The 16,050-nt window shown below is 41.7% G+C and overlaps 1 protein-coding gene across 1 annotated transcript in view; it reads right to left on the reverse strand.

The window, feature by feature from the left end:
* The window catches only part of RB195_011602 (uncharacterized protein), a gene marked incomplete at both ends in the record, with an annotated part of 51,920 nt that overhangs the window by 21,232 nt on the left and 14,638 nt on the right, over window positions 1–16,050 (reverse strand). Inside the window, 9 exons of the mRNA XM_064193096.1 lie at window positions 938–1,101; window positions 1,168–1,320; window positions 1,845–1,906; window positions 1,954–2,093; window positions 2,194–2,319; window positions 9,500–9,671; window positions 9,955–10,093; window positions 14,924–15,053; window positions 15,129–15,187. Of these exons, the coding sequence (XP_064050679.1) occupies window positions 938–1,101; window positions 1,168–1,320; window positions 1,845–1,906; window positions 1,954–2,093; window positions 2,194–2,319; window positions 9,500–9,671; window positions 9,955–10,093; window positions 14,924–15,053; window positions 15,129–15,187 (1,145 nt within the window). The remainder of the gene's footprint in view (window positions 1–937; window positions 1,102–1,167; window positions 1,321–1,844; window positions 1,907–1,953; window positions 2,094–2,193; window positions 2,320–9,499; window positions 9,672–9,954; window positions 10,094–14,923; window positions 15,054–15,128; window positions 15,188–16,050) is intronic.

Genomic DNA, 16,050 nt, shown 5'->3' on the forward strand with positions numbered 1-16,050 from the left:
CTTCGCCGCGCCTCTTCCAGCGCGGCTGTTTACGGAACTGCACTCTGCTTAACTTCGTTTTGACCCCACCATTTTTTATCGATAAGGAATAGGTCACTGAAAATTACGCTCTTCCCCCAAAAATATGCACGACCGAACCTGCTAATTTAAGATCGCTGAATGAAGTATCCGGAGCAGAACAAAGAGAGGAGAAAAAAGTTGAAAAATTGCTTACTCCTTTTCGAGCAGATATAAATGCTTCCACACTGAGGAAATCGTAGAGAGAGGCAGCATATCCATTAGGAAGCAACTTAAAATGAAAATCTTCTTTGCTCTCTATGTTCGCATTCTCTCTATGTTCTTTCACATTAACGTCTTTAACCTGCGTAACCGTCTTAAGCGACATAGGTGCGCCACTATTAGTGATGAACTGACTACTCACAACCTTCCATGAGTTAGCCAGAAATTGAGAGGATAGAGAAGATAGCGAAGACTTGGGGTTTCTGGATAATTAGGTAAAATTGGAAATTGTCATTTGTTGCTGTCACATTTGTCTCTTCATCGTAGTTCTGTTTGAGCCTCTTCTATACTGAAGAAAAATAAACTTTTGGTAAAAGGATATTCTAGAACAGAGAGTATAAATATAATCGAGTGGGTGTAGCGCAGAAAGAGGTCTGCTGTGTCCGCATGGCCGTTGGTTCCAAATCCCCCTCCCCCATGCCAGCCAAGCCTTTCATTCATCCCCGGGTTGGTAGCAAACTTGTCTGGGAGGATAGAAACACTGACCTGATGATCGGCTGGACAACCCGAGTCATTGTATAGGCCAACATGCGTTCCTAATTTGTTCCAAATTACGAATTGCAATAAAACCTGTTGGCGTTTTCCAAGTGGATTGATACGCCAGGGACTTTACCATTTTTATACTAGTACAAAGCATAAAAATGTAGGAGAAGCTTACCTGGCAAGTTTCATGGAGCTCATCGAACTGGGGATCGAATTTTCCACCTTTCACAGGCATCATCGAGGGAAAAAATAAAAACGGGCGTGCATGACCGTTCCGGTCTTTCGCTATTCCGCCTTGAAATCCTAGTGTTTCGAACATGTTGGAAATTTCAAGAATAGCTGCAATATTTTGACATAGAATTATTTCAAAACAAAGGAAGTGCCACATGAATGTTTATGACCAACTTGCTTCAGATGCCCTTGCTGGTCTTGAGCACAAGTGCGGGAGTTTCTTAGACATGTGTTCGTAAAATGCACTCCCTCTCAGATAGGAACCGAATGAGTCGCCTTGTATACGCAAAGCTACCTTCATTTGCTCTGTACTAATACCTATTGTCCCTGAATATTAATATACCGTAAACTAAGAGAGGAATGAAGCTCGATTTTGCCCTCGTGTAAATGCAAAATACGACACAAAATAAGCTTATGGTTTGCTGCTTTGTGTGTACCTCTTGTTGTGTAGACATCTAAAACACATTTCCCTATGACCTGTGATGATTTAGATATTTGATATCAATGGAGTGGTGAGTAGTCAAAGCACAACATCAGTGCTTTTCTGGATGTCAGGTGTTGGCATTGCGAATACGATAATAATAAGAATGTTTCAACGTATTTTTTTTCTTTTTCTTCTTCTTCATCAACTGCTTGTTTAGTGGGTTCCCTTTTTTTTCTTGGATGGATGAAATCGTTTCGGCTGGTCATGTCATTGTTCAAAGTGGGCACCAACTGGCTCCATGTTATTGTGAATGGTATTAACTCACTAGAAGGACAGCCGGTTAGTCGCGAGGCCCAGCAGAGGAACCAAAAACGAGTGTGCCTTGTGACTCCCCTGAGACGCTTATGGATTCAGGGCACGGACTCACTCTTTCCGCTGTCCCAGGAATGACTTATGAGATCCTTGTATCCCGCATCGTCGGCCAAAAGCCTGCAATCAAATGACTGTGAGGTGCAAGGTAAGCGGTTTGGGGTCACCTCCAATAAATAAGCTCTACCTGTTCACTCCAGGAGAACGCAACGTCCTCCCAAAAACTCATGAGACTAGAAACTTGCAGCCTGCCCATGGGTTTTAAAATTTTACGCATTTCACAGTTGTAGAAAAGAGTCTCCTGATTCTGGACGAAAGTCTGGTACGGTAGCGCCAGGAAAGACGGGTCGCAGGAGTTATGTAGGCTACTAAAACGGAAAAGGACTAGGATGGCGATCTGTACTTACAACGCTTACAAGTTCCCATGCACCGGAAGCAACAGGAGCAACGTCGAAAATCTGATAATGCAGGCCAGGAAGATTAATTATGATGTCACCCGACCAACCAAGACGTGACGGAATCCACTGAACGCCCTATATGAAACTAGAGAAGAACATTTTAAAGAACAATCGACAGAAAGGGAATTGGTGGAGTTTTCGTTCTCCTCAACACTAGTACGGCAAAGAACATCGACTCTTTCGAACAACATACTACCCGAACTAGACGTCAGATTCGATTATCTCCGAATAGGACTTCTGCGGATGAGAAGATGTGTTTCAACGTCAGCTTGACTATCTTCGTCGCTTACGTTCCAACATCAAGTTACCAATAAGAAGTCACGGTTTTCTATATGGAGCTAGAGGAGTTCTACAGAGAGGACCATACCTATTACAAGATCATAATTTGATTTCAACGCCAAAGTTGGCCCAAGAAGAACGCCTGAGGAACCTCACATCGGGACCCACGGCTATCAATGGAATGAACAGGGGGAGAGGCTCTCCGAGTTTATCATGACGACTAAGACCATCCATGGGAACTTGCAATTGCAGAAGCCCTCCTCTCTACGCTGGACCCACCCAGTGATGGTACCGTAGTGAAATAGACCACATCATCGCCAGATTCTGCCTGACGCATGTCGTTGAGTCGCAGAGCGACTTCTTAGAACCATCATTACCTGGGATCATTAATAATAGTTCCTGGACTTTGCTATCATTACCTTTATCTCTTTTGGGCTTTTGGAAAGACTCCGCAAGGGGCAACATCGACGAAGACAGGCTCGTTGAACACATTCTCGACTGCGCGAGAAAGGCTGTGAGCTCTAAAACTACCGAGAGACGCTCGTCTCTCTTGAAGCTCTTGAGCTGATAAGCCAGCGTGGAACTGCGCGAGCTGTAGGTAACCAAAAACTGACGTCCGAGCTCGCAAAGGCTTTGCAAATAGGCGACAAAGAAAGATCTTGAATCTTGAACTTGATTTTGAAAAACAGAGGTGTTTTCTGAAATTAAGGATGCGAAAAGAGCATTCGCTATGCCGCTATGCCTGTTGAGTTTTCAACAGGCATAACGGCATAGCGAATGTCAACCGTAACACGAAGATGACTCCTCGCTTCTTCACCATCTGAGAGAAGATGCACATGTCATTCTAGAGATTTTCCCGTGAGAAGTACGACATTCTATCATCTCGGTATGAAATCCTTTGGCACCCGCTCCCGGCAGAATAACATCAGAGCATCTAAAGTAGCCTTCTTCAGTAGTTGTAGATACTCTGACAAGACTCTGTACACATTGGCTGCCGTAATGCAAGGATCTTAAACACTGCAAGACCAGCAAAATCGTGTTGTTGTATGAGAAGTGAGATCCACATGACATCAGCAACTATCGCTTGATTTGCTTACTATCCGTCATCTACGAGCTATATGCAAGAGTGGTCCTTAATAGGATTGAAAAAGTGTTAGATGAAGGAGAAGCATGCGATCAAGCAGGGTTTTGGGAAGGATTCGGTGCGACTGGCCAAAAACACCGTTTCCAAACTCATAGAAGGATCGCGAGAGTACAGGATGCCGCTGTGTCTCACTTTTATTGACTTGAAGGAAGCTTTAGATTCATTTGAGGCTGAATCGATCACCGAGCACTTGGACAACTGAAGCGTCCCTACTACATACATAAAGATACTCTAGTGATTTGTGCAACAACTTTACGATCAAAACTTCTCCATTCTACAATAAAATCACAATCGTCGTGGAGAAACTGAGAGACGAGTGCTGACAGAAATCAACAAAACATGTGGATACATCGGTCTTCAGCTAAGTTCGCAAGAGTATGCAAGGCGGTGTTCATGGTTAACGTTTGAATCTCTTATTCCCCATTTACGCTCAACGGAATGAACATACCCAAGCACCGGCTATGTTTATCTGGGTTGGGAATTGAACACGATGACTGACCTGACCCCCCAGTTGGGCAGGAAGAAACGAGCGGCTTGGGCTGCTTAAAGGAGCATCGAGGGTGTAATCAAGAAGACCAAGCAGGAAGAAACTGCTGGGAGCCTCATTGTAGGTCCAATCAAGAGAATGATGCTAGGAGTATACGGCTTCTTATAAGTGAGGGACGGGACGCGAGGTTCTTTGCCACGTCAGCAACCGAAGATTAGAGACGCCGCCGCGTTTGCCGAGGAAAGTAAAATAACGTAGGCCGGACACGTAATGCGATTTAACGACAACAGTCAGATCAAGCAGTGAGCCACTGCTTTTCACGCGATATTGACCGCACTACAGGAAGATCGCTAATCCGATGATCAGATTTCTTCACGAGGTCCTTAGAAGAACATTTTGAAATTTTTAGAGGTATTTTCATGTCCCGCGCGAAAGGAAGGAACGATAAGCAACAGTCCTGCGGGATCGGAAAAATGAAACTGCTAATGTTGGTGCCCGTTCGACTAGTTTAATGAACAGCGGGAGTGAAGATGATCAAGCTGATCAGAAATACCAAGGATAAGGATGTGGGAACGTCATCAAGGATGTGGGAACCGCGCTCACTTCGTACAGTATGCCTTCGTTGTGGAGACGCCAGAAGCACCTATCGTCCATCGCAGCATCTTCATTTCCATGACTTTGAGAGAACGTTTCACCTTACATTGATGGTCATGGGGTTATCACGCCATACAGCGCTACAAGTTGTATGAAGGTTCCATATATTTTGACTTCTGCCGGTCATCTAGTCCACCTGTGATTGACTTCAGTTGTGCAGCGTTTACCTGAGCTATGTGCAAGGCTGCTAATAAATGCGCCAACCCGGATATGCGGGAACCGGAAGAATTGGCGGAATGTGTATGCTAATTTCGTTTCCGTCAGTCATCCTGTACGCAGTCTTTTTTAAATTAAGACGCCGCCGAAACGTCTCTGGTTTATACTTGAATATACTGCTCCTGTATTCTCCGTTACTCATTGTGTTGTAACGCCAGCACGACATCATCGGCGGAAGGAACGAGAAATAGAAGAAGCAGAAGAACACGTATTCACTACAAGTACAAAGAGCAGCGTAAAAAAGGACTGAGCCAATGGACGTGAGGAATTTCGCTGACAAGTCGCCTTCATTCAACTTTGGTCCAGCCTAGCAAGGAGAATTTGGACCTATCTGACTTGCTCTTATGTAGTAACAGACAACTTCGTGCTTGACGTGACCGAATGTTTTCTCCATAATGATCGGTGATTGCGACGTGCAACATCTTTGTTTCCCACTATGCTTCTCAATCACGAGCCGCATAGTGTATATTGCGTCGGTAGCGCTGCAGTTGGTGATTGTTACAATTCTTCACTGGCAGTACAGAGGCATCGTTTCTGTTACACCTTGGTTTAGAAACCAGTTTACAAGTTTCACAACTCCGCAAATCCCATGTGTAAGCACTACTATGTAATGGGGAAGGTGCTGTTGAGGTGCTCTCAACGTAGATGAACCATCGATTTACACCTTTTTCCTGCCCACCTATGGGCTTTCATTTTTTTGTCGTTGATGCCATAGAACGTTTTGGCATTCTCGTTCAGGCGGTGGAGAGTTGATAAATGGGGTTTTCGCCATAGCGCATGTCGGAGCTCTTATGGACGTGACCCCTGAGCTGTTTTTGCACATAGCCTTCTTTGTATCCTTCCTCGCCTTCCTGTAATATTCCTTGTTTTCTAGGGTCTCATTTTTTAGCAACGCGGTATAAAAGCGTTTCTTCACCTTTACTCCCTCTATCTATGACCACATCCCCTTCGTCTCTTTCACCGGCGAGGTTGTGTTACACTAAACACTGTACATGCTGCTTTAAATATCTCACGACTCGCGAGACTCGCGGCCATGTGCTGTTGACGTTCCCGTCGGCTTGCAACCGGTTACACGTGATGAGGTCACCATCTCTCTCTTTCAGTCACCACCACTTGACTTGAGGCCTATCAATCATTGCAGTTTTATTTTGGAGTGAGGAAATGCGGGCGACAATGGATCACAACTATTTCGTGAGGTGTGACCCTCGCGTTGGTTGATGACAAACTTCTGATCTCGATCTCCTCTGAGCTGAAGTCAACCTGCGTCGTAGCGCTGCCCTTGTAGAATTTAAAAAGGTGGGATTAACGGTTTGGTGTTTGCGATGACACAAAGTTGTGCGTACCGGCAAGCTGACATCTGTGGGCTGCTCCAACACGTTCTCTCTGATCTCTGCATCGATGGCACCAGCAGTACTCCAACGTTCCTTTCGCCGAACAACTCCCAGATTTCTTCTTCAACTTTGTTCGGACAAAAGGCCGAGAAGATGTGAAGTATCGTTCCCCAATGGCAATTACTACTTTTATAAGACGACTTTGAAGCGCTCTTGTGAGCCTGTAGGACACGTCTACTTCCCCTGTTCCGATGCCGCTCTGTTTTAGCATCGAGACCAGAACTTATTTTCATGCACGTTTGAGATCTCTCAAAATTCTGCTTTGATTATATCCGGCGAAGCTAATAACGCACTTTCTATAGAGAAGAGTGCATTAAAAAGCGGGAGTTTTCTTTTTTTGGATTCTATGAGGTTTATTTTCTGAAAGTTCACGTAACTCAAACCCGTTACGCAATTTGTAGAGCTATATACAGAGAACTACATCCTTGAAGCGCAATTATGAGAACGCTTTTTTCTGGAACTATATTTTTTTACGTTCTATTTTCTGTACATGGATAGTACAAAATGCTTGCGCAACTGCTTTTGAATGTTATTGTATGTAGTGAAATGCAGTTTTGGAAGACAAACTAGACTATCAAAAATGCGTCGTTCAACACTGGGAGTGAGTACTGGCTACAGAAAATGATATTTCCATGTTCTTCCGTCAAGTTGTCGGACTTAAATCTTTCGGAAGGATTCAGTTTAAAAAAGCATGTTGTAATGCATACATTAGGTTATTATTACAGCACTAATAAATTAGTTTTGGCTCTATAAGGGTAGTATACCATAGCTATTCGAATTTTGTTCTTCCTGTAGCACAAAAAAAAAAACACAAAAAATAGATGTTAATGTAATTTTTTTTCAAACCTCCTCAATCGTGAAACTGAACGTAAGGAATATGTAAAATTTCGGGAAACAGAGCATTCAGAGGAAGAAAATTCTTTCCTACTTTGAATGCTCATCTCTCAAATTTTTGAAAATCTAGTCACTGTGCTAATTGATTCATGTTCAGCATGCAGTGGGAACGCGCATACAAGAATCCACGCAGTATCACGAAATTTCACCTGTAAGTGATTTCCGTAAATGGCGATTCCTGATACGCAATCTAACTAATTTATCTTTTGGTTTAGAGAGCTCATAATCGTCCAAGATAGTTTTGAACATGCTCTAGGACGTCATCGCCACTCACCTTTCTCATACCTTGGGTTCAGGAACTTCGTACCTTCATTTATGTTAGCGATCCACACTTCCGCGATAGTCAATTCCAACAATACTGCAAAACAGTACCGTCTCCGCTCAGAAAAAAAAAAGCATAGCAAGCTTTGGGTAAACAAAGAAAAAAAATAGGATGTGATAGAAAAAAACTAAGAAGTGGTGCTAGAAATAATTTGAGAAAACAATGCGCGCCTGTAAAACAATTGAGAATCAGATCAGAGATTCAGTCGATAATCACAGAATAAGAAAAGTCTGAAAGTTAATTGGCATTCAGTAAGACTGTGATCAGTATAGGCGAAAAGTTCGGGTGACAAGTTTCCACAAGTCCATTGAAACTGCTATAGAACGATAATATCAGTGAACGATAATATCAAACGACCAATAATATCAATGATTACAGAAGGGTCAAAACGAGGTGCAGCACGTGAGCAATTGCGTACGCGGCTTTTCTCGAGGCGCTTCGGTGGAGCGGGAGGAGCGTGGTGAAATCCTTGCTGGCACCCATCGTTGCAGTTTGCAATGGTCCCACCTCCAACTGCTGCCTCCACCTCGTCTATTCGATCGCGTACGTAAATGCAGAGTGTTTCATGTCGTTTTGACCCGAATATACCTGGGCCACTTTACGACAATCTGCAATCAGCGCTTTCAAATACCCCAGAGGAATGTTTTTGATATTTTTAGGGACTCTAAATTTACAGAGAAATGCAAAAGAAAACTAATGAGATTAATGGTCACCTTGATTACTCGAAAGAGCCTGGTCCCGTCCTATTTCATACGTTACGTAAGGAAGAAGTCGACCATTGACCAAACAATAATTCTCGCCCCCCTCCCCCACCCTACATCGCTGCTAGTTACAACGTTGCTGAATGTATCGCTTCGTTTTTTCAAATGTTGTCTGACAGGTTTAATCCCAAACTCTACCTTATCATTTTTTGTCATGACCTTTTCGCTGTTATAATCCTTCAAAAATACCGGAATTGTTGTAGTTGCGAGGGATTATAGCAAAGAAGAGGTTCCAAAACTAGGCTAACAGTGATCCGGTTTATTGTACTAGTTTTAAATAGCCTCAGTCTCTTCGTCTACAGGGCAGATTAAGTCGTGTCAGATCGGCGAAGAAATCGCTGCTATATGTCATGATATATTCGGTTGAGTCATAAATAATTTCTGCCTAGATATATGCTATTACATACCTATTGTTAATGCTTACGCATACAGTTGGAAACCGAGCCTATGAATTTTTACTGTCGCTACGCACGTAGAACTTCGGTTAATCTTTAGACAGCAGTCTAGTGTCTAGTGTACACTTTACCTTTAATCTTTTTTGTTCACAGTGAAAATTTTGAATCAAAAAATACATTCAGGTCATGCGATGCTTTTAGGAATTTAAACAAGGTAATAGTGCTGCGATCAAGAAATATGCATTGTGTATGTTGAAGGAATGATAACCGACTGGAAGGTTAGAAATGGGTTTGTCTAATTCCATTCTGTAGATGTGACCTTGAAAGATAAATGAAGGGGATAAGTGCATTTCATTCTTCGTACCTCGATGACAATATTCTGGATTCAATATTGGAACAAAATCCACGTCAAACAAAGAAAGGGTTAGCGGAGAAGCTCAATACGAAAATTTGGGGACAATTGATAGTGGCGCCCTAACATCGTACATCATTTATCATACAGGGGTTAATGAAGATCTCGGGTTGTTTCTCTAATTTTCGGCGTTAAGTCGTAAATATAATGTTTTTATAATGCGATGAAATGTTTTTGAGAGTTGCAAATATGTGATAAACACGAGGCTTCTTAGGACGAGCACGTTGACTGGAACGGTTTCTTTGTTTCTTAAAGAAAAATAAGATAATAGACCCTTCGATTTGAAATAGTTATTATTACAGGCTCGGGTGGTGTGGCGCAGTCGTTAAGTGGTATAGCTGTGCCTGCGCGACCAAACGGTTGTTCGCTGCTCTGCCAACCAAGCCTTTCAATGAAATTCCTCGGAGGTAGATAGGTTGGTTCAGGACGTGTCAGAGAGGATAAAGACACTGACTTGACATGAGGAGGAGACCTAAGATTGTATTGACTTAATATAACAGTTAGCGCACTCACGTCATTGTATAGGCTAGACACGCATTCGTAAACCTCAAACGATTTTGAATAGCAGTGAAACCCTTGACGGCTCACCTGCCGATTGATTAATGCTAGACCCCTTACCCTCATCAGTACAGGATTACCAAATTATTCTATCGTTTGTTACTTCACTTTTTTGTAAATACAAGTACTAGGCCTAGGCTTATGATAGAAATTTCACATTTATAGACAAAAATTCACGAGTCGTACCCGTAATCCACTTTTGTTCTTCGCGATGTTCAATATTATGCATCTTATATCGATCACCGCATCCTGACGAACCATAGTCAGCGAAGCCTTTGACTACGATACATTTATCAAACAATGTCAGTTCGTTGTCCTCGCAGAAGTGCGTTTTGACTGAAACGGCACATTGAAAGTCTAAAAATTAAGAGTTCTGATTGTAAAATTCAAAGCAGAAACTTTACATTTGTTAAGTTGAACTGCGGATTTTGAAAGAAATTTGGATTCTTTAACTTCCAAGTATCGTGACAAACAGGTAGCATAGAAAAAATCCTATCTGATGAAAGGCACACTATCAAAATGTAAAACCTTTGGGGATATTACATTCAAGAGTAATCTCTGTTTTTTGGGTGAATTTTCCCCTTTTCTTTTAAATTATTTCTGTGTATGTATGTGCTGTGTATCATTTGCATCACCTGGCGCTCCCGTTGTTCGTCGATTTGCTTGGGCTGGCACCGGCAGTAACATTTTCATTTTTTCCGATCGCGCACAAAAGTTGCCCAGTTGCATCTCTTCTCGCAAAGGTCTCAAAACGCACTACATCTCTCCTTGATAGACTTCGTGAAGAGGTCTGAACATCGGGTCGGCGGTGTTCTTGCGGTGAGTTTGATATCGCGTGGTATCCAGCAGTTCACGCTCTGGTACCCCAACGCTTACGAAAAAATGGTGCAGTGAAAGAAAGAGAAGAAAAAACTTATTAGAGCTAAGCACACAACGCCCAACAAAGTTTGTAGAATGGAGAGCCCAAAGTGGTGTATTACACCTATGTATGTCTTGAATAAAGTAATGTACTCTTGAATACATTAGAGGGATGTTGGGGGTGGAACAGAGAGCGAGGATGTACCGGTTTGATTTGCTACAGCGTAGACAGAAGGTTAATGAGAAAGATGCTTGGCCTCCGGCCTTCAGACAACTTGGTACCACCGCAACAATCTCGTCGCTTTACCCTTTACCCGCCCCCGGTCAGGCTTACACTGACTCCCTTTCATTTGAGTGGATCTTACAGTGCGCCGCTTAAACTGAACAATGGAAACAGTGCACGGTGGCCGAACTAGATTAGAACTTTATAACTAGAACACTTATTAAGAGAGAATAGGTGGTATGTCGCTCAGAAATGAAGATGAAAAGGTATATTTTCTGATTAGTCTGAACGTCCTTCAAGACTAATAGACTTATAATTCTCCTGTCTCGAAGTAATGAACCACTAAGTTATAGCAGTGGATCGCTCTGTGATTTTCTCCTATTGTTAATAGAACATGAGATTTCAAGGAAAACTACGAACATGGGTAAGAGAATTAGATGAGTATGAGAATGTGGTGGTAGCATGACAGCAAAATTAATTGTGTGGCTATTTTTGTTACCAGACTGAATGTCCTGCTAAAGGCGGACTTCAGACTCGTTACTCCTCGTAACTCCCCTTCACTGATCGATGAAAGTTAATTGTAGTGGCATTTTCTGCAAAATTAGTTTTGTGTTTTTTTAACACTGCTTTCCTTCTCTTTTTAACTATAAATTACCACTCTGAACATCCGGCTAAAGCCGGACATCACACTTTCAGTGGCGTTCGCTTCGTTCCCCTTCACTGATCAATGAAAATTAATAGTAATTTATTTATTCCCGTTCTCTCTTTAATTCTCCGAAATTGGATTTGTGTTTTTCTAACAACGCTTTCTTCCTCTTTTCCTCTTTTTTCATTATAAATAAAGGCGGCAGGTTTCATAGTTTCCTTTCTAAACGCGTCAGTTCTACACTTGGAATATTTAAACTTTGGTCTCAAACACTCCTTCGTCCACAACACAGTGTAGACACGATTCGAAAGTACTACTCGAAGTATCAGTTTTCCTCTTGTTTCTCCCTAACAGTTATCACAGAATAATATTTAACATGAAATGACGTGGACGACATCATCGTACTGATAAAGATAGCATTTTACGTCAGATCATATGAACAGAAGAGTTTTACGTCAGATCAAATGAACAGACTGCTACTATTTAAGCAGCCGTTTGCACGCGTGTTTCCACTTTCTGAGGAACGAAGGAGTCGCAGAGGTGGAAAGCAACGCTAAAAGTGGATACAACTATGAAACGTTTGCAACGTTCCATTTACCTTTTTCGACATGCATACGAAGCTACTATGCGATACTTCTACTCTATGACACAGGAATTTGAACCCGTGGGACCTGCCTTACTGCATTTTATAGCTTTGCGACCCCGGCGCACCAACCCAACACCGGTGGATCCGTCACCACCCCTTCTATAGGTATCTGGCGCCGGCGCACCAACTCGACGCCGGTGGACCCGTCGCACCCCCCTCTTCGAAATTCGTGACACACACACGTGACTGAATAAGCATTAAGCAATAAGCAATAAGCAGCAAGTGGACTCCATTTACTATTAAAATCATGTTATTATATAACATGATTTTAATAGTAAATGGAGTCCACCCACTTATCTATAGAACTACAAGGCGTGGTCTCTTTAAGCGTTTCTTTTTCTTCTAACATCGACATGAAGCGACATCTCTTTAGAAAGCAAAAAGATACATTATGTGAAGTTTTTCTAATTGAAATTGAATGGAAACAACTACTAGACTAGATTGTGGTGGTTACAGATTTGAAGATCACGAAGTCTTCTTGTTCAAGGTTCCCCGTCAGGTTTGCTTCGGATACTAAAGGCACTAGTGACAATAAATTTGCCGACTTTTTTTAAAAATGTTCTAACTTATACAAATATGTGTTCTTTTCTTCTTTTTGGTGCACCATTCGTGTATACGAATAAATAAATAAATAAGTAAGAATATTTCATATGTGTTTTATACAAGCATTGTATTCATAGGGTGCGTATAAAAAGGCTCCATTACAGTTTTTTATAGCATGCTCCCGATCATGCCTTGCCTGAGTCATTAGGGATAGAATGTATCCTTTGGAGATCATACACTGCACATCGGCTAGGATATAATTTACGACCCATTTAATTGTTTTCGAGAAAAGGACACATTCACTGAAACGTTCTGGTGAAAACCTTGAGGAGAAATATTGTGATGTTAGGTGATCTCAAATCTGTAACAGTACTAGATGCAAGAGAAATCATCATGTGAAATACGAGAAAAATATACATCCAATACCTACAAAATACGCATATAAAAATTTTCATTGAAAATAGAGGATTCTTCAGCTTTCAAAAGTAACGTGGATTGGGGTTATTGATAATGGTATTTTCAAAGAAGAGTATAAATGCGAACGGAAGAAAGCGATGAAAAGCTGGAAAAACTAAATTTTATCTCTAGTTTTCGTTAACAACAATCATCATGCTGTATAATAACGGGCTAAGTCTGTCACGCATGTGTGTATGTGTATGTGTATGTGTCTGTGTCTGTGTCTGTGAAACGAAATTCCAAAAAGGGTTGCGACAGGTCCACTGGTGTCGGATAGGTGCGCCGGCGTCGCAAAGCGGTAAAAGGGGGTGTGACGGTTCCATCGATGTCGAATTGTTGCGCTGACGCTATAAAAACGGTTCTCACGGCGCTTGATCGGCGCGCAATAACTTCGTATGAATGTCGTGAAACGTAAATTAGACGTTGCAGCCGTTTCATATCCATGGTCACTGTTGCATTATACCTCTGTGAAACCCTCCCGTATGTATTCCTTTGCACGTTTGCCTCAACTTGGCAGCATGAATTCTTCAGAAAGTGGAAACGCCCACACAAACGGCTGCTTAAATAGTGCTCAACAGTTAACACAATCTGAAGTGGAACTTATCTTCTTCATCTGTATGATAATGTTTCTTACGTCATATTATGTTGAAACACCATTCTGTGATAACTGTTGGAAGAAATCACGAGGAAGACCCATACTTCGAGTAATGCTTTCAAATTGTATCTATATTATATTGGAATTGAAGGAATGTTTGAAGCTGATGGTTGGATACTCTAAAAGTGTAGAAGTGACGTGTTCAGGTAGGAAATCAATTTAATTTATCGTCTTAATTCAGAATAAAAAGGGGAAAGAAGGCGTTGTTAGAACAATACAACGATAATATCACAGAAAACGCCACTACTATGAATTTTCATTGGCGAGTGAAGGCGAACGAAGACAACATGACAAAAAATTCCGAAGTCCGGCTTTAGCCGGGCGTTCAGACTGGTTTACTCGTATATCACAACTTGCTTCTTGTTCCTACATTTTTTATACCTCACCAGTTCAAAGTTTTCATCGCTCCTGAGACGCGATCGTCTCACGCCGTGTTGATTCTAGGATAACAGAGAGCAGTGTCTAGATGGTCCCCTCCGGTTGTGACATCTCTCCTCCAGCTGGTGTAGCCGTAACTAGGAAATTAGAAGAGGAAGCGCGCCGCAAATCAAAGGCGGAGACTTAGTCCTTGCAAGTACCTCTTGTACCACGCTCACAAATATTTTGTACAACATCTATAGCAGTGGATGGAACTAAAAAGAACATAGACGTTAAAATCATGTTTTATCTTTTCTTTTTTTTGTATTAAGCCGTAAGCATTTATGCGATTTATTTATCAATTCCGAGCAAAGCTGCCCTGAGGCAACCTTCGTGTGCGCAATTCAAAGGAAGTGTGGCTTAAATTCAAATATAAGTTAATCGGGTCATAAGTGACGACAACATTTGAGGAGAAATAAGTGTAGTGCTGCCAGTTATCTACTGCGAGCTTAGGCTTCAGATCAAAACAGTGCTGGCAGAAATGAGGTCTATCAACATATTTTCCCGCTACAAATCGAATACGGGATCCATCAAAAACAGCTCTTTGCAGACTTGATCTATAGGGTGGGTTGATTCAACGAAGAACAAATCACAAGCACTTAAACTCCACAATAAGCAACGAATTCATATTGAGTTATGAAAAAAGGTACAACACAGATGTCCTTTTTGATGTAGTATTAATCTGGTATGTTTTTTGAAATAAAACAGAAGTTCTCGTTCACCATAAGTGCACAAGGTTGGATAACCAAACTTGTAGTAAGCGACTTCGAAAGGAGACAATGTTGCGCACATATCGTACGCCTTCACATCGTCTGATGTATCCATATAATATTCCACATCGCACTTCGTTCCCTAAACAAACCTTAACAGCTCTATTAGGAGCAAAAATGTGACATAGACAAAATGTCCTCGTAAAACTTAGGATACCTTCAGTGTTCCATTGCCATAAAAAAATGGATACGCACAGAGTGATTCGAACGTTCCCACTGAAGCAATTACATGTGAAATGTATCATTTTCCCTTATCTCCTCCAGAAACTTATTTATGTCAATTTTATGTAAAATTTTTCCAGTTCGTATTACATAGGTGCTTCAAACATGAACAGGAGGGCAAGTGCTGTCCAGCAGCCCCCACCAAAGCCTATAATACGAAATAAATTCAATGCAGTGAAGAAACGGGGGGTTCTGTCAACGAGGATCCCTTTCGACATACTGAATGGCGGAAAATAGCGTTTCTACGAGTTCTGAATTGATGGTATGGAACAGCGTTGAATGATTTTGGACGACACTGAGCAAGGTAAGGCCCCGAAGATGAATACTGTCGCATGAGACAGTACCATCACCCCGCTGATGAACTCAAGTCAGATGCAGGGAAAAATAACCATTATCACAGCAGAATGTCTGTAAATATTTCGTAAATCTTTCCAAGATTTTTCTTCAAACACACATCTTTATTAGTTTTGTCGTAGATCATATTCCTTCCACTATGTATTATATTATTTTACCCAGATTTGTTATGAATGTTTACGTGATGGCTCATTTTTCGTAAGTTTAAAAGCATGATTTCTCAACTACTCACAGTTCTCGAAATTTGAATATTTTCCTATCTCTTTCTGATTTTCCTTTACCATCCATTTTCCTCCTTTTGCCTTTTTTCTCTTCATTGTTATTTCATGCCGTGTTTAACTGCTCAAGTGAGGTTGATATGAGCACATGAGTAGTGTTCAACTAAGTCGATATTAAAGTGATCAATCTATCGGGCAACGTGAAGGACACTCCAGCATGGACGCACACGTATAAAAAGAACACATTGCAATATTGGAACTCGACTCCAATCGCTAAAAATTGAA

This window comes from Necator americanus, chromosome III (genome assembly GCF_031761385.1).
Source record: "Necator americanus strain Aroian chromosome III, whole genome shotgun sequence".
NCBI classification, from domain to species: Eukaryota; Metazoa; Nematoda; class Chromadorea; order Rhabditida; family Ancylostomatidae; genus Necator; species Necator americanus.